Source organism: Lutra lutra, chromosome 7 (assembly GCF_902655055.1).
Source record: "Lutra lutra chromosome 7, mLutLut1.2, whole genome shotgun sequence".
Lineage (NCBI taxonomy): Eukaryota > Metazoa > Chordata > Mammalia > Carnivora > Mustelidae > Lutra > Lutra lutra.
The window spans coordinates 86,086,764-86,112,423 of NC_062284.1; the positions used below are offsets into that span (position 1 = coordinate 86,086,764).

The window sequence follows — 25,660 nt, forward strand, 5'->3', positions numbered from 1 at the left end:
TGGGATGTATTGGTTAAAGAATTAAAAATAAATGAAATACAGTATTAAATTAATTTCATGTTTCTTTTTGCCTTTTTAAATATGGTACTATAAAATGTAGCTTACATTATAATGGTATTAGCCATTATATCGGTATTGCTCTGGAGTCTAGACCATTTTTAATTATGTTTACACACTTATTTATATAAAGTAAGTATTTTTTGTGCTTTTTAACATAAATATGCACTACTTTTAAACCTGGACTCGAACTTTTTTTAAATGTATAACCTTTAAATGCATTGATCATTGTATTAATTCCTTTCTTCTTTCCTTTCTTCTCCTCTTCCCCACCCCATCCACCACCTCCAACGCATACACTTCTTGACAAGCTGACAAGGCCTCAGAGTGAAGAAAAGTAATCATTATTCTTGGCCATCCAAATGTTGAAGCGAGCACACCTAACAGATTATTCCAACCCAGGCACAGATTAACAAAAAGGTGCCTCCTTTTTGGATAAAAGAAAGTGCTAGTCAGTGGAGGAAGGCATTGGAGTTAGTGGGTCCTAGACAAAAGAAATAGGAAATAGCTACAATTGCCAAAAATGACTACCAGTTATTTTTCAAGAACTAGATCCAAATTTGCTATTCTCATCATGTCATCGGTTCCTTTCAGTTTTTTTTTTTTTTTTTTTCCTTCAGAAAGCACAGTTCCGTTACTTTATGTTGGGTGACTATGTACCACTAACACCTTTTCCCTTGATCAGTACTGCCTATTAAGCACCACCTCAGTTCAGCAACTGAATCTTGATCGTTGTCGGAAATAAATGCTGACGTGTGTGATCACGTCTGACTCGTTGAAGGTTGTAATGTACTGAACATTTTTGTTTTATCTAAATACCTAAAAATGAGTCCAGTTCAGTGGATTCTGCAAAGGAAATAACCCCAGACAAGCTCCTGTTCTCCCCCCACTTAAAAACTGCCTGCCTGCATATACGCACGCAGTTGACACACAGCGCACTCCTGTCAGTGAATGGGGACCACGCGCACACACGGCAGTCTGGGGTTAGGCTGGCTAGGGTGTTTCCCGTGTTCTAGACAGGCCTTAACACAGGCAACCCATTAACAGCTCTTACTTGGCCTCAATGGGGAAGCTCCTTGAGGGCAGAGGAGAGACAAAGAACATTAGGCGTGAGCAGGGGTGTCATGATAACTCACTATTCTCATTCCCACGGGTGCTCTCGTGGTGCTCTGTCCCAGTCGTGTCCCTCAGGTTACGTGCTGCCTTGATAAAGGACCACCGCTGAATACCTATTTTTCATTGTCCCCTCTTTACTGCCCTGACCAGCTTCACCATGATAAAGAGGAGGCCACGGAAGAGGAGGAGCTCCACAATTTTCTTCTAATTGGTAACTCTCCCAGTCTAATAAATCAAAATTTCCTTGAACAGATTTCATGGGAGCTGCTCCATTTCAGCAGGGCATTCAAGAAGTGCTTCTTCTCTTTTCTTCCTATTCCTCACCACCTTTTTCCTTCATTCAAGGAAATAGGAAACAAAACAAAGTCTAGGGCCATGCAAGGATGTTCAATCTTTACCCACGTGCCGAATATCACTGCAATTAAGGCAACCTTTTGAAACTTGGAAAAAAAAATTTTCCCTTAATTAGGATTGACTTCATCTGAGCGGATACCATCTGCTCTAGCAGCCCAACCTGTGCTCCTTGGGTCCTGGCAGCCTCAGGTGAGTTGGGCCCTTCTCCTTTCCCACACCCCTGCTCGAGAAGCTGCCAGGGAGCTCTCAAGCAGTACCAGCAGGCAGGAAGTGGGGTGGGAGCGAGGGGGGTCTCCACCCATTAGCAGCTGCTTAAGTAGTAGGCAGGGGAACTATTCTACAGAGAACTTTAGGTCAGCAGATACTCCAAAGCAATTTATACCACATGCTACCCAGTTGGGGAATTAACTTAAAATGCTAAGGAAGGAAGGACCTGGAACGCCAGTCTCCTTATTTTCTCCCCACCTGGTGCTTGGCACCCAAAAGAATAAAAGAAGAACCGTTGGACTTGGTGGTTTCAAAGGAATTATTAGGCAACTGGGAGGAAGTGAAGGCAGCACACGCCAAGGGCAGCTGTCTTCATGGAACACCGTGTACCACTGATTAAATGTCAGGACCCATCATTGCCCGAGTGGTGAAGTCTACCCAGGTTTAGTAACTTGCTTCATTCAGGTTAAACCAAAAGACAAGCTTGACAGATGATCAGACTCTTTGGGGGAGGGCAGTGGTGGAGTGGAGAAAGGAGTAAGGCAATTAAAAAAAATGACTTCATAATTTTTTTTTAAAAAGCACAATATTATCACCTCTGTGGTTTTTGCTTCAGTCTCTTCTAGCGTAATGTGAAGTAGAAGCGTAATGTGAAGTAGAAGTTTTGTTAAAAGTAGGGGAAACATTTCCAAATAAGTCATTATAGATTACATTCCAAATGTAAAGTAAAAACTTGTAAACATGCATTTGTCCGTTGGACTTTAGAACATTTTTGTTCACACTTCCCTTGTGGAAGAAATTTGACTTTTTTCTTATGCTACTTCCTTAAGAATAATTTGCTATATAAAAAAAAGAATAATTTGCTATGGTTTTAACAAGTGACTAAGAGCTGGGTTCATAATTATATATATAGCACGTACATATATTAAAAATAATTTTTTTTAAGATTTTATTTATTTATTTGACAGACAGAGATCACAAGCAGGCAGAGAGACAGTCAGAGAGAGGAGGAAGCAGGCTCCCTGCTGAGCAGAGAGCCCGATGTGGGGCTCGATCCCAGGACCCTGGGATCATGACCTGAGCTGAAGGCAGAGGCTTTAACCCACTGAGCCACCCAGGCGCCCCTAAAAATAATTTTTTACATTCCCTCACCAATAGGAAAACATCAAATGATTACCTCCGTAAATTTGTTCCGATTCGCTTGCAAGCCAACTTTTACTACCTCAAAAGGGTTAACCACGATAGCTTCTGTTAGTCCAGATCCTAATCCAGCAATGGCAAACGTCTAGAAAAGTTAAATCAATCAATACTTTAAAACAAGTTATGTGCACTGGGTTAAACATCTTACTCATTATACTCTGCAGCTGAATGTTATGGGGAGAATGGAGAAATGCACAAAAATGCACCATATACCATTACTAAACAGCTTTAGTTCTTGATTGGATGCTGACAATTCATGAATAAGAAATTACAGAAGCCACAAACCACATCCTAACAATTCAAAATAAAATGTCAAAGCCCCATCAACAGTGACTTTTTCCTTTAATGAAAAGAAAGGTTGTTTTAGTGATTTAAGGTGGATACTAAAACATCTGCACATGTAACAATTAAGAGAGTTTGACTTGTAAAAGGAGAGCTTCTTTTTTAAAACATCTACTTAAATCATTACTGAGCATCTCAAAAACTTCAAGTAGCAGAACCAAAAATAAAAAGTTTATAACTAAATTTCAGGTAACCAAACAGTGCAGCTGAAAACATTTAAATGTATAGCCCGGTTGTTAGAGTCACTATTCTAGACAATTGGCAAACCAAAAGAATTTTTATTCATCCTTTCCTTATTTAAAAAAAAAAATTACAAAAAACTCCCAGTAACTGCCCTATTCTTCTGGACGCAGAAAATGAGGAATAAAAGTTGAAATCAGAAATGGCGAGGTTGTTCTGAAAGGCTCAGCTAAAATCTACAACATTTCTCAAACAATGATGTGAAGTTCTTATTTGCTCTGAGTTAAGAGTTTCTGCAATAAGGAACTACAGCTTTCTTGACTTCTCCTCAAAGTAGAATGTTTAAGACTTTTTCAGAAGATGTGTATCAAAAATAACCACAACAATTAAAATACACACACACACATACACACACACACACACACACCAGAAAAACAAAATGAAACAAAGCCTCAAATCTTCAAACCAGATGCTGGAAAACAGTAATTCTTTAGTGTTGAAGCTCTAATTCCAGGAGAAGAGGAACGCTATATACAACCAAAAGAAGAAAAAAGCCAATGAAGAACAAAGAACAGAGAACTCTTGCTAGGAGTCTCTAATTTCTTCAAAGTAGAACACAAAAAGAGAAAAGAGAAATGAATATTCCCTAACTTTGGAAGAAAAGGCAAGGGGGAACAAGGGAGGAACTAGAGGGAGGTCTGGGTTCCAGTTCTGCCCCTTCTTGGCTGTGTGACTAAGGCTGCCATGTGCATTAGTTTGAGCACAGAACAAGGTGTGTGTGTGTGTATTTTAATTGTTGTGTTTAAGCTGAGATCCAGCCTGCACCCCACTTGCCAAGCTGGAGCCCTGGAGAGGCATTTGCCAGAAGAAAGGACAACTTTGCCTAATTCACACAAAGGCACCACAAGTGTGAGCTGCAGCTCAGTGTCTAAATCACAGAACATTTTATAAGCCACAGTTTTCTCATCTGTAAAATGGAGCCAATGTTATCTAACCCCCCTACCTCATAGGAGGATCAAAACAATGTGTGAAGCCCTTAGTAAAGTGCTTTACAAAAACCATTGTTCCTGTTGCACATAAAAATGCAGAGGAAGAATGGGATAATATACAGATTCAAGGAGAGGGAATAATTAGTCATGTTTTCCTTTCATGCCCCTTCATTATGATTTAAACACATTTGCATAGGGTAACATACCAAATATTTTATTCATTTATCTCAGACTTCTATCATGGAAGCCAAAACATGTGTGTGTACATGAGTGTACACACACACCCACACACACACACACACACAAATACTAGTCCCAAACTCTTCTGACTGGGAAAGCTAAAATCCAGATGTTCAGGTTTTTATTACTTACTATATGCAATCTTCCAAGTAATTCACTTTTTTGTTCTTCTATAAAACTGAGCTACATTTGCTGTCAGAACTAGTGTTCAGCAGTCCCTTGTCAAAAGAACTGATCAGCTATCAGCAGATCACGTTACTTAGATGATTCCAGAGACCAGCGGGAACAGTTGGGTTCCCAGCCTCCTAGGCTTTTCATGTGCGAGCGCAGGGGGACATTTAAGGGCTGTTTAAGTGTCTAGCCGTGTCAAAAAGACACTGGAATAAATGAGTTCAAGGAAAGAGAACACTCTACAGTTTGCAAGCATTCAGTTAGAGTAGCTGGAGTGGCCAAACGCTTTTCTGTTTTAATTCTCAGGAGTCCAAGCGACTGCAGCCTCTCACATGGTACCAATGCTCGACACAGGAACCGCCAGCTGGCCCTCTGGAGACCATATTTTATTGTCTTTTGCTAGGAAGTTTTTAATCCTCTCTTTACCAAAATGTTTCCAAAGTTGAGAATGACATTAAGAGAAGACAGCGAAGCATTAAAAAAAAAAAAAATCTGAGCTAATATTAGGACTCAGGCTGCCACTTCTACCATACAAGGTTATTTCACAGTACCTTGTTCAGGCAGGAGGCTGGGCAAGAAGTTTCTTAGAGGATCCTTCCTAGAGAAGGGGCAGGTACCGTTTAAGAATTAACAGCTATTTTTTCTTGGACAGTCTATTGGGCAGAGTAAGTATTTTGAAGTGAACCTTTACAAGTTAAGTAACAGGAAGAGCCGAAGCTCAGAACATGAGTTTTGAGGCCCACCGCAGCAGGTACACCAGAAGACTTTTCGGGGGGCTGGGGACCCCCCTGTCAATTGGAGGGTCAATGTATCGGTAGTTTTGCTTCATTTTGTTTTTCAGGTTTGGAGGGAGGAATCAGTGCACTTTCTCTCCCTTGGGCTCTTGCTGCACACATCCTTGTAGAACCCATCTGGTCACTCTAATTTGCAGTTGTGAAGCAGCAAGGTCACCAAGGAGGAGAGGAGAGGCAATTGAGAGATGTCCGCGTCACCATGTGATTTCCATGGAACAGCTGAGATGTGGCATCGTAGCATCACTGTTCTCCTCAACAACTACAGGTCCTTCAGTCTGCAGCTGCCTACAGGGTGACCTGAAGTCCCGCATCTCCTACAGCTTGAGCAAAAGCTGGAAGAGTGACCTGTTAGGAAATTTCTTAGGCAGACTGACTGTTGCATAAACAGATATGTAGTATGTAAACATATGCACGTTTTGGCTTTCACAGAATCTTTGACAAATGTACTCTTTATTTTATATTCTTGACCATATCTCATATGGGTCTTTCCACACATATCACTGTTATCATAAATTCATTACTGGGAGCTATAAAATAGCCAAATTGTGAGTTATTAGGAAGATGGCTTTCAACAAGTAGCTGAACATTGAATAACTCGAATTCATATTTGCGTAGTTGAGCTTGGGGAATCAAAAGGGGTTTTGTTTCCAGATTTCGCTTTATGAAATAACTCACACACTTAAGTATAATAAATACTCTCACTTACCAATGCTGGCGACAGTGACACGTATCCTAGCAATTTCTTGTACTGCTCAAAGGTGAAAAACTGTGAAACAAAACCAAACCCAGAGATTTATAACCATTTCCTGCAACAAGCCCTTTAATTCAGTCAAATGTCTTTAGTAAATCATGATATTAACCAGCATTTTAGAAAGATGATAAACCATTGGGCACAGTTTTGAATCTGGTCTCGGGTAGCTGCTGGCGGACCCTACTTCAACATTCGCATTTTCCAATGCAACTATAATAGCCTACAGAAGAGCTGATGGAAGGAATCCTTTATGGCTGTAAATGAACCATACAGCTTCCATTTACCATGACCATTTTCAGTTTCCCCAGACATCAATAGACTTCTTTTTTATGGCAGTGATTCAAAATTATAGGCAGAGAGACCCAAAATCTCTGGTCTCCTATGTTTTCTCTGTGAACAGCTTTCCCAGTGAATGCCCAGTTTTCTAACCCACACTCTGTTCTCATCTTGAACATGCGCATATGCTCTTTCTTATGTATCTCTATTGTTTCACGGTTTCCGAACACTCACTGATGATGAAGGCGCCATGGTAACACAGAGAAGGACCCAGTGAGGTCATCCAGTCCGCCCTGATTTAAAAGCAAGAGTGTCTTCAACCTTTCTCCCTTCATGAAGAGAGTCGTTTGCTCCTTCCTTTAATATCTGATGAGGGAGATTTTGTAGGTTCCTTTCATGAAGTAACATTTCATATAATTTTCTCTGCAAATAAATTTCTATGAAGGCAAATCTCGTCAGATGTCATGTAATGAGCCCCACACTACATTTCTCTCCTCTCTTTCTGTACGCTGTATTTTGGGAAACAACTCTGCTTGATCATGATGTTTAGCTCCTTGGGAGCTCTGTTAGTAGAAGCTGCTAATAGTGCTGATAAGGCACATTCTTAGGTCCTGCGAGGGCCCGATTTTTAAGACCCCAGAAAAGGCATAGGTAATTTATGGTCTCGAATGTCTTCTATTCTATTATTTTATAACCCAATAGGATGGGAAGAAAAAAAGCAGATATGGGGATCAAATAATACTCTGTTGTTAGAAAGAAGTAGTTCTAGGTAGACACGGCTCTGTGAGTCTTTGGGCAACCCCAAAGTCATTCTATCACCAGATAGATTTCGATTCTTTTAGAGACCCAGGAATAAATTTGTGCCATGCTTCTTTAACTCAACTACAGTTATAAGCTTTTCTAGATCAGGGATTCATTCATTTACTCATTCAACAAATATTTATTGGATGCCTCCTGCAAAAGTAAAAAAAGAGAAACTCCTGCCTCATTGATCGAACGTTCTAGTGGGTGGTGTCAACCCTGTAACCTTCCTGGTATTAAAAAAACAGCACCAGCAGCTACCACTGTTTTGGTGAAACCATTAACCATGGAAGGAAAAGCGTTACTGTCTTAGGCTCTACAGATAAGCTTTTCTCTTCGTTTTTATGGTCAATGTCCTCACTATCCTTTGATAATTTTCTTGCTGGGTTTTCAATAGGAGCAGTCCCAGGACTGAATCCTGGTTATGCTACTTAGTTGTGAAAGCATGGGCAAGGCTCCTGACATTTCTAGCCCTCAAGAACACAAAACTTAACCTTCTAAAATATACCTTAAATAATGAAATTTAAGTAAGATTTTTCTGACATGCCCAACACAGATAGGACTTTCAGAAAATCTTAGTTTTCATTCTCTTTCTTCACTTTGACTAATAGAAGAACCACAGTTCCTTGTATCCCTCCATGGTAGCTTGCTGTGGTCCAGAAAATATGCTAAGTTCTTTGCCTGTGCGACTGCACTAAATCCATACAACACCATCAGGCTTGTAAGCATCAGGTTATAGTACAATCATAGTACAACCATGACTCTCATTTTGTAGATACATATCCTGCAGTTAGTGAGTGGAAGGACTGATGGCAAAGCCTAAGTATGCTCTTAACCACAACATACGCCTGCTCACTGCTGAGCAGTGACTGTTAACAGTGTGGGATTCTCTGCCCTGGAGTTTTCTTGCTGCTGAGGTCTTCTTGCCTTCCCTGACCTTGGAGGCCCAGAGTCCCTCAAGGCAGAAGGTTTCAAACCTTTCTGAGCACAATTAATGTAAAAAGTGTTCATGTAACACACATACACACGCACTCACGCATGCATGCACGAATGCAGTGTACCCTTATGTTTATTTATAACGGAAACAAAACATTGCTGTAAAACAGTTTCCCCCCTCACTATGTGTAAGGCACTATGTTTCTATTCTGTCTCGTGAAAAAAATTCTCGTCATGACCCATTACATCTAGTGACCCACTAAATTCATTTTATGACTCATAGGTCATGACCTACATTTGGAAACACGGGGTTCAGGGAAGTTCTGGGATGGATGGACCTCACAAAAGCCCTCACTACCTTGTTCTCTTCCAGTGTGAGGATGCGGTTTTGACTTCTGTTTTTATTTCTGATTTTCTATAGTTCCAAGGTCTTAGACCAAACTGGGATCTCAAGGGAGAAGTCTCAAGGGAGAATGAAAACTAAGATTTTCTGAAAGTCCTATCTGTGTTGGGCATGTCAGAAAAATCTTACTTAAATTTCATTATTTAAGGTATATTTTAGAAGGTTAAGTTTTGTGTTCTTGAGGGCTAGAAATGTCAGAATTGTAGCAATTCTCACAGGGAATTCCAAGTCCCTGTGTTGGGGCAATTCTAGGCTTTTCCTATCCCATCTCTAAAATTGTGAGAAAACCAAACTACCATTAGCTGACTGGTACTCATCAGCAGTGTTGCTGGAAGCTTTTGGTGAGTGGCTAGGAGGAAATAAATGATTCAGGTTCCTGGGAAGGAAGGAGCCCCATAAGCTACAGTGATGAATTATTAGGGTACTGAATTCAAAAGTCATGAAAAATATATTATCATATATTCCAATAAGCAAATAGTGCTTCAAATAAAGAAGACACTATCTCGAGGAAGGAAAAGGTAAGATCTTTTAAAATGGAGTTTCAGTAATAGTAAAATAATGTAAATGTCAGTGCTTTAGTTTGACACCAGTATTTACTAAAAAACATTCATTCATTCATTCAACAAGTATTTACTGAATATCTCTCATGTTCAACGCTTAGAAGACATTATCCCAGAACTATATTCTTAGAAGACATTATCCCAGACCTATATATCCCAGAACTCATCTATAGTAGATGAGCTGTTATTTTATTTCCTCTCTATACAACACTACTCCTTCATGTCTTTCATGATATTTCTCAGTAGTTCCTCAGCCACAACATGACCAATGCAGAGATGTGATATAAGTACCCTATCATATAAGATACGAGATTACATTCTAAGGATAAAATTGGGAGGGTCAACATGTAATCAGGTTGCCTCCCCAAAGTCTTACTGATATGTGACTACAGAGTTTTGAAAACATTCATATTCAATTAAGGTTTTGGGAATCCTGAATATAAAATCTGGAACCCAAATGAATCGTGTCATATATAACCTATCTACTAGAATCTAGAAACTGGTAGTCTCACCTAGGGGAATTGGCTGCCGTGTGGTCTCCGGAGAAGTGTCAGGCTGTGGCTGGGCAGGGGAGGTCAGTACAATTTGCCTGGGGGACACAGTCCTCCACCATTTCCCCTTTGCTTCCATTCATGCTCACTCAGCAATCTGATGACTAACGTGACCTCCCAGGTGTTCTGTTCCAGGATGCAGTTAAATTACATGGAAATGGTCCGGTCCACTTGGGTCTTGCTTTTAACTACCTAAGCAGCACTAAGACTAGGGCTAATTATTACCCACTACCAAGGCAGACCCCTTCTGCGCACTCCTGTCAATGCCCTGTGCATGTTGGGGCCCTCCAGTTCCGCTGGTGGGAGCAGGGACTATTCCTGGCCCTGTGGGTTTGCCATGCACTGTTCCCCCAAGTGCTCTGGACAGCTCTTTCGCAGGCCTTGCTAGTTTCTTCACATGCATATGAACTCGGCAGTTCTCCGCTGAATATTTATGGGGTCCCTGTGAAGAGCTTAGGAGCTCTCTGTGCAGTTTTCTCTTTTCTGGTACCTCTGTCTTGTGAACTCTAGCTGCCTTGCCCTCTCCAGCCTGTCAGCTCCATCTCAACCCAGGGGGTAGAGCAGGCTCTGCTTACATCTCCCCTGCGTGCCTGAGGTCTGGAAAAACCTCTCCAGGCAGTAAGCTGGGGGCAAACCGTAGAGCTCATCTCACTTGTTTCCCATCCCTGCCCTTCCTTGTCTGATGTCCAGTGTCCTGAAAACTGTGGTTTCATATATTTTGTTCATTTCTGTTGCTGTTTCAGGCAGGAGAGTAAATCTGGTGTCTGTTACTCTATCTTGGCTGGAAATGGAAGTCTTGGTCTTCCAAAAACTGAACAGTAGATGTGGGAATTTTGGGGAATAGGATAGGAATGTCTCCCGTGATAAATCAATACACTTTCTGTTTCTCTCTGTTTCATCTGTGTATCGAACACTGATTGAGCATCTAGTAGGTGTGGACACCATGACAGGTGTAGGGATCGTGACAAACAAATAGCCTTCACAGTTCCTACTCTTTTGTGGGTCTGGTTAGCATCAGATGGTCCTTGAGAGTCTGTCCATGGAAAAATGGTGTTTCTGGACCTATGAATCTCAAGACCAGATTCTGGAAACTGGAACATGGTGTCTCCCATGTCTGAAAGATCAGTTGGTCTCTTTCTGAGGTCTTTATTTCTTTTTGCTAATTGCAATACTAATTCTGTCTTAATCTGTGAAGGGGGAAGTTTCATTTATCTAGCATTTGATGAGTCTTACTTTAATGATCTTATTTTGAAGGCTAAAGTGCACAAAAACTTCACATTGCCTGTCTGACTATAATAATGATTGTAATTGAAGTGTCAGGACTAAGGAATACACACACACGCACGCACACACACACACACACACACACATTCACATTTATTCATGTATATGTATGTATGTGTGTGTCTATTTATATATATATATGTATATATGGTCTTTGAATATTTCTTCTGAAGTAAACTTTGATGCCATACAATGAAGCACTTTATGACGTAAGATATCGTTACAATCTGATGATCGCCTTCCTCACAAATTCTAAGATAAATATCTATAAAATGAATATTTTCATAAATTGTATAGAAAAGGTAGTGCTATCCATCTGGCAAAGATATACTTAACTTCAAGTTGGACTTAAAAAGCCAAGGCACTTACCATATGTCTCAATAATTTTAAGGTAAAATCAACTTGAAACAAGATGTCTGGGACACATACACCATATCCAGTTGCCCAAAAGTTCATCTGTTAACCATTGCTCTGGCAGCGAGCATTGCTTTTTTTCTTAAGTAGAGACTAACTCAGTTTTGTAAAGCTCAACTTTTTTTTTTCCCCTTACATAAAAGACTGTTCAACACTGATAAACTTTAATCCTCTTCAAATTTAAATGAAATCGTCTCCAATGTGTAGTATTAAGGAAAAATACTCCGGGAAAAACTTTAATTATAATTGACTCTATTTATCCGTGTAAAACACTGAACAAATGAATATATTATTCCATGGAGACAAAGTGACTTTCCTTTTGAAAAGGAACTCTGCTCTGTTTGTTTACTTGGGCAATCTTTTATCAAGTGAAGCCATTTCATAATTCAATTCAGCCCTCTTGTGTACTTTGGTGAACTTTTTCCAGATTCTCTACTGCGATTCAGATCCTTCTAATGAAATTTGTATTGAAGTAATAATATAAAATCACAAAAACTATGGCAACAAAGGGGATGAATTTATAGAGAAAGTATGTTTTAAAGCTTTGTGTTTTTTTTTTAAGATTTTATTTATTTGACAGACAGAGATCTCAAATAGGCAGAGAGGCAGGCAGAGGGGTGGGGGGGGAAGCAGACTCCCTGCTGAGCAGGGAGCCTGATGCGGGGCTCAATCCCAGGACCCTGAGATCATGACCTGAGTTGAAGGCAGAGGCTTTAACCCACTGAGCCATCCAGGCGCCCCTAAAGCTTTGTGTTCTAAATTCTAGACCTGATTTAAATTCTATTAAATTACTATTTGAAATAATGTAAAAGTATGGTTGTCTGTGCATGTTAGTTTTCTTTATCACAAATTTTAACTTAGTTAACCTCTTAATTTACTGAGCAAAAGTGTAGAAATTGTCCCATTTTACCTTTCAGGAATATTGGGAATACAAATTGAGTAATATATCTGAAAAAAGCTTTACGTCATTAGTTGGAAAGGAAGTCTTCTGGCCTAAGTGTATGTTATCCTTCTTATGGAAAAGACAAAGCCATATTTGGTGAAGTCAGTGGTGAGGGGAGGGGGCACTGCCAGCCAGAGTCACTGTGATCAGGACTTCTGTCCAAAAAAACATAGAAAAGAGTGATCAGATTTAGCTCTTTCTTCCCCGGAGGTCCTGCCAGATCTCCATGTTCCTCTCCAGATACTGAACCAGCAAGCAGTACATAAACTCCCATAGTTATGTGGTTAAAGAATGGAAATCAGCATAGTGGAAATAATAATTTTGTAAAAACCAGAATAGAGAATTTTAACAGAGGAGCCCAGAGTGGAGGGGCAGGGAAGGAAATGAAGTTAGCGTGCCGAATAAATGTGTTATATGGGAATCATATACAAAGAAATACAGTGTATTAGTTTGTTGTGTTCACAAAATGGAACAGATTTAGGGAAAAGGGTTTTTCTACCACTCTTCCCTCCTGTCCTCTCACTCTCTTCTTAATAATTCTTGCTCCCAAGGAAAACTGATGAATTGCTTTTGAGAAAAAGGACCAAGTTATTTTGTGGCTGCTTGGTTCAATGACATGAATTTCATTCACCACCGTACTTTTTGTATAATTTTCTTATCAGAAGGAAGCGCCTTTATCTGGAAAAAAAAAATCCATAAACCAATATTTGAGAGAGTGACCTGGCCTAATAATTGTAATAGTCATGCTATAATTTCCACATTCAATTTTTTACTGTTTTATCTTTAATTCACATTAATGTCCCATAGTTTGTTGCGGGATGTCTGTTTTCACTTGGTGGAAAGGTATATAATGCTTACCTTCACTGCTCTTTTTGGTGTTTCAGCCAAGATTGGTGGCAGAATCCCCTTGTAGAAACCAAACAATCTATTGGAGAAATAAAAGATTTCATGTAAAGGAATCAGGAAATAGGTAATTCTGCCTTTGTTTATGGATAAAGCAGCTAATCTTAAAGTATTCAATGGAGCACACCAATCATGAAGTCTTCCTTTGTTTTAATTCTAAAGTGCAGAGATTATGAATTCTATACTTATCAGCACTATGAAATTCAGAAGAATAAATGGCACCGGAGACTGGAATCCCCTGTTGCTAAACACAACAATGAGTTGTACCTTAAGGATGAATTTGACCTTTCTCACTCTGAGGGATCTTGAATTTTTTCCCTCAGTTGTGTGGTAGGTAGCTTCAAGCTGTCCACGGTTTGGCACTTCTTCCCTTGTAAACAAATGAGGTTAGGGTTATACCTAAGCCCACTAGACTGGAACTTTCTGCGCTAACAAGGGGCACAAATCCTTAATTCCAGCTTTACTAACACGAAGGAACTAACAAGCTCTATGACTATGGAAACTGGGCTCCCAGCTCTGTCCTGAGTTAGTCATGATTTTTTTTAACTTCCCTGATGGAGATAGAAAGTCAGGGGCCTATGTTGCTGAGAGAAGAAATGTCAAGCTTCCTTGCTGATATGCAGTCTTACGAGGGCTGGGACGACTGTCGCTGCCAATGTTGAGGGACTTGTCACATACTCAAATGTTTTTAGAAACAAAAACAAAAACAAAAACAAAAAACAAAACTGAGAATGAGTGCCATATGTTTATGATAAGGTTCATAAAATGTCACCATTTATTTCATATTAGATTTTAAGATTCAAAATTTTAGATTTGTCTACCCTGGGGGAAAAAAATATGCCATACACTCATTTTAAACCTGAAATACATAAGTGGAATATTCATTATTATTTTCTGAGATCATTGGTTTTCCTGATGAACCCAAAAGTGACTACAGAAGAAGGCAGGATACAACATGTCTGTATTTTAGGATGTCCACTTAACACGGGGCTGGAGCTTTTCCCATTGACCTCTCAAACTTCACTCCAACTTCCTTAAATTGGGTTCTGCTTCTAGAACAAGTTGAGAATTTACATATACTAATTCACTGTGCCACCCAGTCCGACATGGTGATTTCTTGCTCTTCCTTGATTCATTGGTGTACAAAGCACACTTCAGTTAAGGAAGCAAAGGGCTTGTTTTATAGCTTCTAAATTGTTAGCTCCTTGGGGGCTGAGTGTGCATTAGTGTGCTTACCCCAGAGGCTTCTTTGTGTGTGGCTATGTAACCAGGACACAAACTTTGTTAAGCATATGGATTTTGCAAAGGGGAAGAGAGGAATCAAATGATCCCCTGAGATGGGCTTATTCTGCCTAGTATTTTTGACTTAATGGATAGTGCTAGCAGACATATGATTTGAAGAATTATGGGAATTCATGCTCCCACCTCTTTTCCATTCCAATTTCAACTACTAATGCCTGAAATTCACTTATAAAATTCAAATAACTCCACTCTTTATCATTTAAATTTCATTATAAATTAATCATTACATAATTTTTAGCATAAGAGTGACTAAGCATAGGCTCGGTCTTCCCAGAAGATAAATGTGATTATCTGAATAGAAGTTCTATATTTATAATGAAAGATTTATTAGTTCTGTTCTTTCTGTGCTGATTTTTCCATATCTGGAAGATTATGTCTGGTTTTGGGGGGAAATGTTAAGAAGAACATTTAAATAACTAAAGCTTCTAGAACAGAGTGTCCCTGTTAATAACAGAGGTACTTGAAATCTCATATAGCAGAGAACAGTTAGAGGAAGAACAGTCACTCAGCCTGGAGAACAATCATAGGGAGAAACATGATGGACGTGATCAATCTCTTGAAAGGTGAACATGTAGGAAAGAGCCTCGACTTTTCTGTTCTTTTCCAGGTGGTAGAACTAGGACCAACAGGTGGAAGCAACAACAACAAAAAGACACATTATTGGTCTTGTAGGAGCTTAACATAAGGAAGTACTCCTAACAGAACCATCTACAGATAGAATGGGCTGTCCTGAAAAATGATGAGTTCTCCTTCCTGGAACCTGGTCAAGCAGTGTGGATGGCCACTTGTCATGGATGTCAGAGATGGGATATATACGGCAATGGATGAACTTGATGGCCTCAAGATCGGTCTACTTCAACCCTCAGATTTTGTTGTTCTGAGAAATGTAACAGGAGGATATGGGAAAGTGCTCTCCTGAAGAGACAAAATCTTCTTAACTTCAAATTTTGGCCTAAAGTAGAGCACTGCTTCTCTGGAGGAGGACAGAAATCTAAGTAACACAGAAGGTCTTCATTTTAAAAATGATGGGAGAAAATATTAAAAAGAGGTGTAAGGCAGGAGGGAAGCGAGGCAGCTGGGAGAACCATAAGGATTTAATCTGAAAAGAGCTGGGAGGTCCTGAGCCCTCTGCTTCAAGTTGGCGATGCTTCCTTGATGTGCCCTCCTTCCCTTCTCTCTGCTTGGTTCCTTTCATGTGTAATCACCACCCTCCCCAACTCCCTGACACTGCCTCCAGCCATCCCACCATCCTGAACTTTCTAACAGTGAATGAACAGCTTCAGTGGGAAATTCTCAAGGACCATAGGCAGGCTTTGCTGGAAAATGGGAAGCTAGATCTACTTCCTTGCATTGTTTCCACAGTATATCTTTGCAATAGTGGACATCTACAGAATAGTTAGGCCAGTACCTCTTCTGTTGAGAACTGCCCCACGCAATTTTTTATAAAAACACTGGAGACAACACATTAGTACAATATGATACTTCTTATAGGCAGTTGGTTGATTGGGCAACTCACCAAAGGGATCCAAATGGTATTCTGTCTCTTTGCCTCAGTTAATCTAATCCAAGCTAGACCTAGCAGACTTTTTCTCCAGGATTTGAGAATTAGAACTGAAAAGGTCAAGTCTTGCTCTGTGTGGTTCAAGCTATAAGACAGAAAGCTAGCATGTCAGTGACAGTCACTTTTTCTGTTATTTGGAGAAGGTTAACCTGCAGTGATTAAAAAAAAAAAAAAAAAAAAAAGAGGAAGATACCATCCAGGGAAACACAAAAGCAAGATGGAAAAGAGCAGTTCTGGTACTGGGTGTATGACCCTGTTGTCAGCAATTTTTTATACTTAGTTATATCTCAACCCTTCTTGAATATTTGCATTTTCCTTTGCTTTTTGTTCTTTGAGATACCGAGTATAATTTAGAATAAATTCCTTTTTTTTTTAACCTAAATAATTCTGAGTTTGGTTTATTACTTAACAACCCAAGGTCCTGGATCCAGAAAGTAAGTTTCGTGGTCCCTACAGTCAAAATGCCTGCCACAGGACCTCTGGGCCATGCCCTTTCCCACGAAGAGGCTTTTTGTCAGTGAAGATAGGCATTTGGGTCAATCAGAAGAGTCACACGCAGAATTCGAAAAAGAGAACGTGGTGGGGAAGGGCGCAAGCTGACAAGCTACTTTTCTGACTTGATTAGATAATTACTGGAGGCTTTCTGAAGGTGAAGTATGACATACAGTTTCTTAAAAACAAAAAGGAATTGTAATGCTTTATGAAGGAAATACTTTTTTTTCTACTAGAGAACTAATGTTTAGACCCACATGCACTGTTCACTCTGCCAAATTTTTCTGCCTTCATGTAGCTTTGGCTTGAAATACAGAACATATGGCTTAGGAGGGCAATAACTAGAGAAGTTAAGAGATTTGTGACACCCATATCAACATGCTTTATCCTGCTTACTTCTCAAGAAGCAGACTGACACATCCGGTCTACTCCCTAGATGAATGGAAAAGAATTCTAATGTGTACGAGGCATTAAGAGCAGTTGTTTTCCCTGAAAAGGCAGTAAAGCCATGATTCTGGCTTTAAGTTTTGACCAACAACAAGCCAACTGGAGAACTCTTTGGAAGAGGCATGAGAACCAATGCAAGACCTCCCATAACAAGGTGGTATGACATACATGGCAGCCCTCACAGCTTGTTTCTCAAGATTGTTACTTCTAAAAGTTGTCAATTTGATTTTAATTATCCTATGTAAGAAAATGATAACTTAGATGTTTATGGACTTTTGTTGATATTGGTGTAAGTAAAAATTGTCACAACTTGTCGAAAGCTTACAACGTACTAGCCACTCTGTTAAGAATAAATGTATGTAGGCATATGGACATATTTTAATCTCCTTCAACTTTCACAACAATCTTGGAAGAAGGCATGATTATTTTCTTCATTTTGCAGGTGAGGCCTACTGTCACATCATTGCTAAACAAGGGACAATGACTCAAATCAAGTTCCGTTGTTCTCACGGTCCACGTCCTTGACCGCTGGGCTATGCTCCATTGCAATTTTTCTTGAAATAAATTTATTTCCATAAACACTTTTGAAAAGTTATTTTATGTTGCAAAAATGTCTTATCACTTCTTATTTTAGGAAAAGTCAGAAATGGCAATCAAAATTCAGTTTCGTAGTCCCATTTCCATTCAATTCTATTTTAAAGTAATGAGACACACAATCTGCATAACCAATTGATCAAGGCTGAGATGAACAAGATCATTTTTTTGTGAAAGCTTTTGGGTTCTTAAGTATTTTCTAATTGTATCAGAATGAGAAAAAAAAAAGTAGGCTCAAGGATAAATGTCCCCCCCCCCAGGATAATTTTGTCCTTAAAAATACCAGGATAATACTGTCAGTGTGGGAGAAAGATAATACTTCAGTAATATGATAAAGCACTCAAATATTAATACTATATATTAAAGGAAAAACTGTTATTAAAGCCAGTGGGGAGCACTGCTGGTTGCTCACCCTACAGATATCCCTTTTTGTTCTTTGGGATGCAGGTAGTCATCATGCCCCATACGCAGGGAAGAAACCCCTTCTCTAGTCCAGAGGTGAAGGAGCATTCTTCAAGCCAATCATTGTGGTCCCATTCCCTTGCTGGTAAATCCTGTCCCATGCATGGATACATGATCCAAACCTAGCCCATGAGACCAGTGGTGGGAAGAAGGGGAATACATGTTGGAAGTCCCTGATTTCTAGTCTAAGGAAAACAGGCACATGGAAGGAAAAGTCCTTCTTTTTTGCTAGTTGTTGTGCTATCTGCATGAAATGCCTGCGTACTGGAATCAAATGAGATATCAACACCCACAAACTGAAGAAGGCCAGCACAAAGATGGAAAGGACCTGGATCTCAATGACATTATTGGGTTGTTGAATTAGTCAGTCCTAGCAATCTTGCCTCCAGATTTCTGGTTAGGTGAAATTAAAAATACATCTTTACTATCTCAGTTGCTTTCAACTATGTCTTCTGTTAACCTCCAGCTAAAAGAACTTGAGAAGAACATGCACATATAGTTTTTTTTCTTTTTTAAAGATTTTATTTACTTATTTGACAGAGAGGCGGTGAGAGCAGGAGCACAAGCAGGGGGAGTGGGAGAGGGAAAGCAGGCTTCCTGCTGAGCAGGGAGCCCGAAGCGGGGCTCCATCCCAGGACCCTGGGATCATGACCTGAGCCGAAGGCAGATGCTTAACAACTGAGCCACCCATGCACCCCAATGTAGTTTTGATCTTCATTAGCAAATAGCCTTTAATTCCCCCAATTCTGAAAAAGCCTTAAATGAGAAATCTTCCATCACAATTACAGTGAAGGGAGTTGTTGAATGTTAAGCAAAGCATTTAGAAGGAGACTGTGAGAACCATTTTGAGAAATGCTTTTAGATTATTTCTTTCAGGAGCCCATCACACATTCAATCCCTGTCCTATTAGGATGATTACCTCTGAGAGAACTCCATACCACACATGGAATAGCTCAAAGCAAATATCAGGATGGGGTTCCAGGTCTCCAAAGCCATTAATGGTGGTTCATATACTAATGAGAGTTGTTGTTCAGAAACATAAGTAGATACAGAGTATTACAATATTGGGTCACATTTGTTTTTCATTGTATAATCAAAACAGGCCTTGTATTACTTATGTACATCTATAAAATGAAGATCAAAACTGCATTGCACATGTCCTTCGCTCAAAAACACAGCTCATACATAGCTTATTTAAAATACAGACTTGTGCCAAACCCCACAAAATAATTTTACCCCTCATTTCCCCCCACCCCCATTTTTAAAGTGTGAAACTATTTTAACGTATTGGGTGGCTCCAAGGTCACAGACCAATCAATGAAAAGATGCTGATTGTATGAAGGAAGGAGATGTGGAATTTCCTTTGAGTTCCAGTTTGTGTCCCTTCTTGGTGGTTCACTTACGGCAAGTCGAACCCTTGAAGAAGCCTTTCTGCTGTCTCTCATTAGTAGGGCCTAATTTTAGGTTACCTTGTTCAAGGTCCAAACTTTAGACGCCCAAAGAGACTAGACAGATCCTTAATTAACATCTTGTACCTGACAACATCTTTAGTCCATTTGGATGGCTGAAAAAAAGTTACTGGCTTTCAGTCAGCTACTGAAACTTGAACATTTTGTGGTAAATAGCGGGTAGGCAGGACAGGGCTTAACATTCTCAAAATTTGACTTAGGTAAAGAAACCAAAAAGGAGTGGAAAAATCGCATATTCTGTCTGCCCTTCCTTCCTTCCTTCTGAGTCACTCCCTTGTTGGTCTTGCTGTTTTTTTTCTAATTTCGTATGTAGAAAATGTTTGTTTGGAAGTCATTTGTACCGTGCAATTGGACTGCTCCTACAGGCAGGCTGGGAAATTTCCGAAGTCACTGGGCTAGTAAGCAGGATTTCGGTATTAGGAAAAACAACATGGAATCTTTTCTTTGTGGCCCCCAAGGAGAAAGGGAAGGATGTAGCTCCTTCTAAACCGTCCTTGGGAGGGAGTTAAGCCCTGTTGTCCATCAGAAAGGTCGTCAGAAAACTCAACTGATAGGTTACTGTGAAAATGAGTATACAAAAACCATAAATAAAATGTCTTCTAGTCAACTCTGCTGCCAATGGAAACTGAGGCTTTTCCTGGTTGTCGGAGATGAAGTGCTTTGGGGCCCAAATTGCTGAGACTCATAACCGAGGTCTAGCAACGATAACACCAAATGCCAGGATCAAGGTGTACATCATCCAAGCCCGAAAAGGCCAATTAAAGAAATGATTTCCAAGTTTTAAGGACATTTTCAAAGCCACCTGCAGCACACTCCCACGCAGTCTGAGAAGGATGCTTTCACCTGGATCCCAGTTCTTTGCCAAAAACCTGGCATTCAATAAGTGTTCAGAGCAGCAATAATACTCACCGTTGAAGCATGAAATAGGAACGACAGGGAAAGTGACACCAGATCCCCAGTTGGGGAAATTGGAAAGCATTAACACGTCTGTGTACCTAACAGAGCACAATTACTACATTTTTATTTTGTTTCAACAGTAAGAACCTAAATGAACATCACCATTCATTTCTGTTCTGGGCAATGATCCAAGCTCATCTTTGGTACAGTTGATTTTCAAGCCTTACAGTCAATCATATCGTCACAATTTGTTCTTCTTTCAGGCTTCAGGCATCCTCCTGATTTCCATTTCTTGTTTGGAAGCCTTGAGTCATCTGCTCTGGCAACATGACCAACCCAAATCAGTCATTTTCTCCAAATTACATTGAAATGGGGATCCTGCTAGTTTGTTTTCTTCCTCCTTCTTTCTTTTACATAATTTTCCCTTTAAGGATCTCCTAATACAAAGCTGATTGAAGGCATACAATATCCTCTTTCTTCTGCTGTTGTCAAGTCCAAGTTTCTTATCCACATGCTGTAGCTCTGTAATTAAAACAATGAGGGCGGCACTTAGCCCTGGGTTATGAGTGCAAGGCTTCTACTGCTCCATCGGTCCTGGTATCCCAGGGCAGAGTTCTGGCCTTGACACTACACCTTTAGGGCATTATTCTGACATCATTTCTACCCCACAAGTCTCAGTGGTTCACGGAATCCAAATGAAAGAATGTTTTCATGGCTCTGTTATTTGAATTACGTAGAATCTACAATCTGAAGTTCACAAAATTGCATGTATCTTGGGGCCATTTCCATTTAAGCAAAGGAGAGGGAAAACTAGGCATCCTTCAAAGGAGAGGAAAAATAGCTTAAAAAGACCAAGTGACTGGGGCACCTGGGTGGCTCAGTGGTTAAGCCTTTGCCTTCGGCTCAGGTCATGATCTCAGGGTCCTGGGATCGAGTTCCGCGTTGGGCTCTCTGCTCTGCGGGGAGCCTGCTTCCTCCTCTCTCTCTCTCTGCCTGCCTCTCTGCCCACTTGTGATCTCTCTCTGTCAAATAAATAAATAAAATCTTTAAAAAAAAAAAAAAAAGACCAAGTGACACCGAATCGGCTTTTAAAACCAGCAACTGAAATTCAAGGAAGTGCAACCCAACAAAAGTTTCAGCTAACGTTGTGACACAAGCCTAACACAAGTTTTTCCTCCTTCAACTCCTATCAGGTCTTCAGGCACAAACAATATAGCTATTATTTTTCATTACAGGGAATTAATTGAACTAAGTTTCTGCACATGGTCTTTGGATATACTTGTTAGCCCAAACCATGCCACTTTCATTATATGCTGTACGGACGGATTCTTTAAAGTTCTCCTGAACTTTAAAGTTCTCCGTTTTTCACTGAACTTTTAGTGGAATTCTAGCACGTCAATTAAACTTTGTTACTATGTCTAAAGTAAACTACAACTTTGACTTTCTAAGACACAGAAAAATTAGTTTAGCTGTCAGTATCATTTAGGAGGTAGGTCTATATGGCTCGATTCCCTGGAAAGTTGGCTGGGTGCTCGATGCACTAAACATGTTGCACAGCTCAGCCCAGGGAAGGCATTAGCATGATATAAGAACCAGAACCCTGATGGAAAATGCTAAGGAAAGCGAAAGCAAAAAAGATATTTGGGAAGTGACCGAAGTAAATAATATGGGCACAGTGTGGTGTTAATTGCTCCATTAATCTCTAAGTGAAGACAACTACTTAGGAGTGACTGTACAAGAAGTGTATTAATATTCAGTGACAGCGGATTGTTTTGCTTATAAAGATAAACACATTTCCACTAGGATTTATTTATTTATTTATTTATTTATTTGACAGACAGAGATTACAAGTAGGCAGAGAGGCAGGCAGAGGGAGAGAGAGGAGAAAGCAGGCTCCCTGCTGAGCAGAGAGCCCAATGTGGGGCTCGATCCCAGGACTCTGGGATCATGACCTGAGCTGAAGGCAGAGGCTTTAGCCCACTGAGCCACCCAGGCGCCCCACACGTTTCCACTAGGAAAGAAGAATCATTTAAGGGCAGTCTTTCACTCGTGTAGATGGCAACTAGGAGGAAATGAACTTAACAAACAAACAAATGAATGAGCAGACAAAACCCCCAAAACAACAGAAGCAACACTATTTCTTGGAGAGAGACCGAAAGCCAGGAAAGAAGTCCTGATCCGGGGAGTCAAAAGTTCTTCACCAGCCAGCTCTCTGCTAAACACGGCCCGCTGAAGGGATTCCTTGCTTCATCCTACTTACCCCATCTTCTCATGAATCCCCATTTTTTTTTTTACCTCTTCTGTTTCTAATTTCTGCTCTCCCCATTGGTGAAATAACTATCATTCATTTATTCACTCACTCACTCATTCAACATATTCTGTTCCAAGCACGAGGCTAAACATGTGTTTCTAGGGTCAAATGTTGATATCGCAGTCCCATTGTCCCCATACCAATTAATACCTTAATTTTGTCCAAGAAGTCTTCTCTGAGATGGTAGACAAAATCTTGATATTGTAGTTGCCCCCAATACTTGACTAAGATGTTGCTTTTCATCTTACATTATGTGTTTAGCACATAATAATATATGTTGACTATAACATATCAGATAACATATGTTGACTATGACTATATTCAAATGAGAACTGTATATACTTATGCATATACACTTGTACATATATACAAGTATGTATATAGATCCATGTACACAGACATGACCCAGACATGATCCATATGAGTACTCCGAATGACTTGTATATTTTTAACTGAATAGAGTATGCATTATACACATGATTACCATATTTAATCCAGGTTATAAATTGTTTGGCAATGGCCACTCCTGTTCTTTATCACCACCTTCTGGCGTTTAGCATTAATTCAAGGCTACCTGTCAGTAAAGCAATATGATATAGTGGGCAGGAGTGTGGGCTCTGGAGACACACTCCTTGGGCTTGAATTCTGGTTCAACCATGCATTAGCTGTTTACCCAGCATGAAAAACCACTGGCACAAAAGGTGAGCAAATGAATTCCAAAGCACTACTGCCAGAATAGAGGTGTTTTTTTTTTTTGGGGGGGGGGGCGGGTATGTCAGCTCTCTCTACAAGTGCTTATGAAAATGAGTTGGTATATTGTTGTAATAAGGAGACCAATTTAACAGCTTGACCTGGCAGGGCTATGTATGGCCAAGTCTGGGGCAGAAAGCCTCAGCATTCAGAGATGTCCTTCACAAACAGAACCTTACCTAAGTGTATGACCCAGTACCTTAGGAATTCACACTCTGTTGTGGAATTCTGCTACAATCAATTTATTCATGTTTGAGGCCAAAGATGTCATGCACTAAGTGCAGTGCGCAGGCTACTCCCTAAGTGTAAAAAGTCTCACTTAGAAATTCATTAACTCATTATGGCTGCCAGTTAGTACAGTAGGCTCCAAAATTAATTTCTTGAGTTGCCCCCTGGTGGTATTGGAGTTAAATGCAACTCAACAACTGTCTCAACCCTAATGAACAAAAAAGCCTTGGACCAGAGCATTTTGTAGGTTACAAATTATAACCTGATTTTTAAGAAAAATATTCTTTTCTCTTTTTTTAAGACTTTATGTACTTATTCAACAGAGAGAGAGACAGAGAGAGAGGGAACACAAGCATGGGGAGTGGGAGAGGGAGAAGCAGGTCTCCTGCCAAGCACAGAGCCCCATGTGGGGCTCCATCCTAGGACTCTGGGATCATGACCTGGGCTGAAGACAGACGCCTTATAGGTGCCCCTATAATCTGATTTAATGGACCTTCATTTCACTGCATTAGGCTCCAAAGCAGTAGTATTATAACAGCATGGAATTCTAATGGAATTGAGACTACAGAGAGAAATTTAGAAACAAAAACAGCAATCGTGCTAAATGTTTACAATTTTCATCCTATTCAATTTTTACATGAAATAGATCCCACTCTTTCCATTTCATAGACAAAACTCAGCGAGACCTAGAGACGTTAGCCACTTTCCCACTAGCCCAACAGCTGGAAGAGCTGGGATAAGAACACAAGTCTACTTGACTCCCAGACCTCTGCTCTTGAGCACTCTGCATGGTTCTGTGTTCTCGGGTTGAGTCAGGGTCAAATCCACTGGGAAATGCCGCTCCACCTCTGCTCCAGTGCTCCTTCCATGACTGTGTCTCTAGCACTCGGGCCCCCGTGTCTGCTTTCTTGGCTAAATGCTGGGTTTTGAGTGGAGGAATAGCTGAGCCAGGGTTTGTCATCCGCAGTCCCTGACACAGTTTTTAAGTGCCTGAATTCTTACTTATTAAAACGCAAGTTAAATGGGTAGTCACCGAGCTTTCTGGATGCAATAAGTAAAAGTCCATATGTACTTTAGGGACTCATGGATGTACACAGTCTCCCAGATAACTTTGAAGAAATTGTCTTTCGTATCACATTATCGTCAGTGAGTAATTAAGGGTTAACTATTTTCCTAACTCCTGCAATCAGTGACCTAGGAAACTGCAAGTTGGATAAGTTACATAGAACTCAACTCATTTAAAAAAACAACGCAGATGGCAATCCTAAGACTTAGTTTCTGGACCTTGTCTACTTCTTTGTGGTGATCTCATCCAGTCCTACAAATTTAATTATCCTCCTTATGGAGATAACTGTCATACATCTCCAGTTCTTCCAGTCACCTACTCAACATCTCCACTTGGATATGTAAACAAGATGTCAAAATTTGCATGTTCAAATGAATTCCTTCCTTTACAAACTTGGTCTACCCACAATATTCTCCAGGTCAGTTAACAGCAACACCATCTTTCTAGTCACTAAGTCCAGAAACTTAGAAAGCTTATACATGAGTTCTTGCTTTCTCCTATTCATCTCTATTTTTCTGGTCCAAGCCCTAATCATCTCTCCCTTGAACCATTGTGAAGGGTTCTTAACCAGGTTCCTTACACTCTATTCTCAAAGCAGTGACAGAATAA

At 40.1% G+C, this 25,660-nt stretch overlaps 1 protein-coding gene across 5 annotated transcripts in view; it reads right to left on the reverse strand.

The window, feature by feature from the left end:
* Nucleotides 1-25,660, reverse strand: part of SLC25A21 (solute carrier family 25 member 21) — a 500,678-nt gene that overhangs the window by 40,677 nt on the left and 434,341 nt on the right. For all 5 annotated transcript variants that reach the window (XM_047736329.1, XM_047736328.1, XM_047736327.1 and 2 more), the window contains 3 exons: nucleotides 13,428-13,494; nucleotides 6,357-6,416; nucleotides 2,912-3,019 (listed from right to left, as the gene is read on the reverse strand). In XM_047736329.1, the coding sequence (XP_047592285.1) occupies nucleotides 2,912-3,019; nucleotides 6,357-6,416; nucleotides 13,428-13,494 (235 nt within the window). The remainder of the gene's footprint in view (nucleotides 1-2,911; nucleotides 3,020-6,356; nucleotides 6,417-13,427; nucleotides 13,495-25,660) is intronic.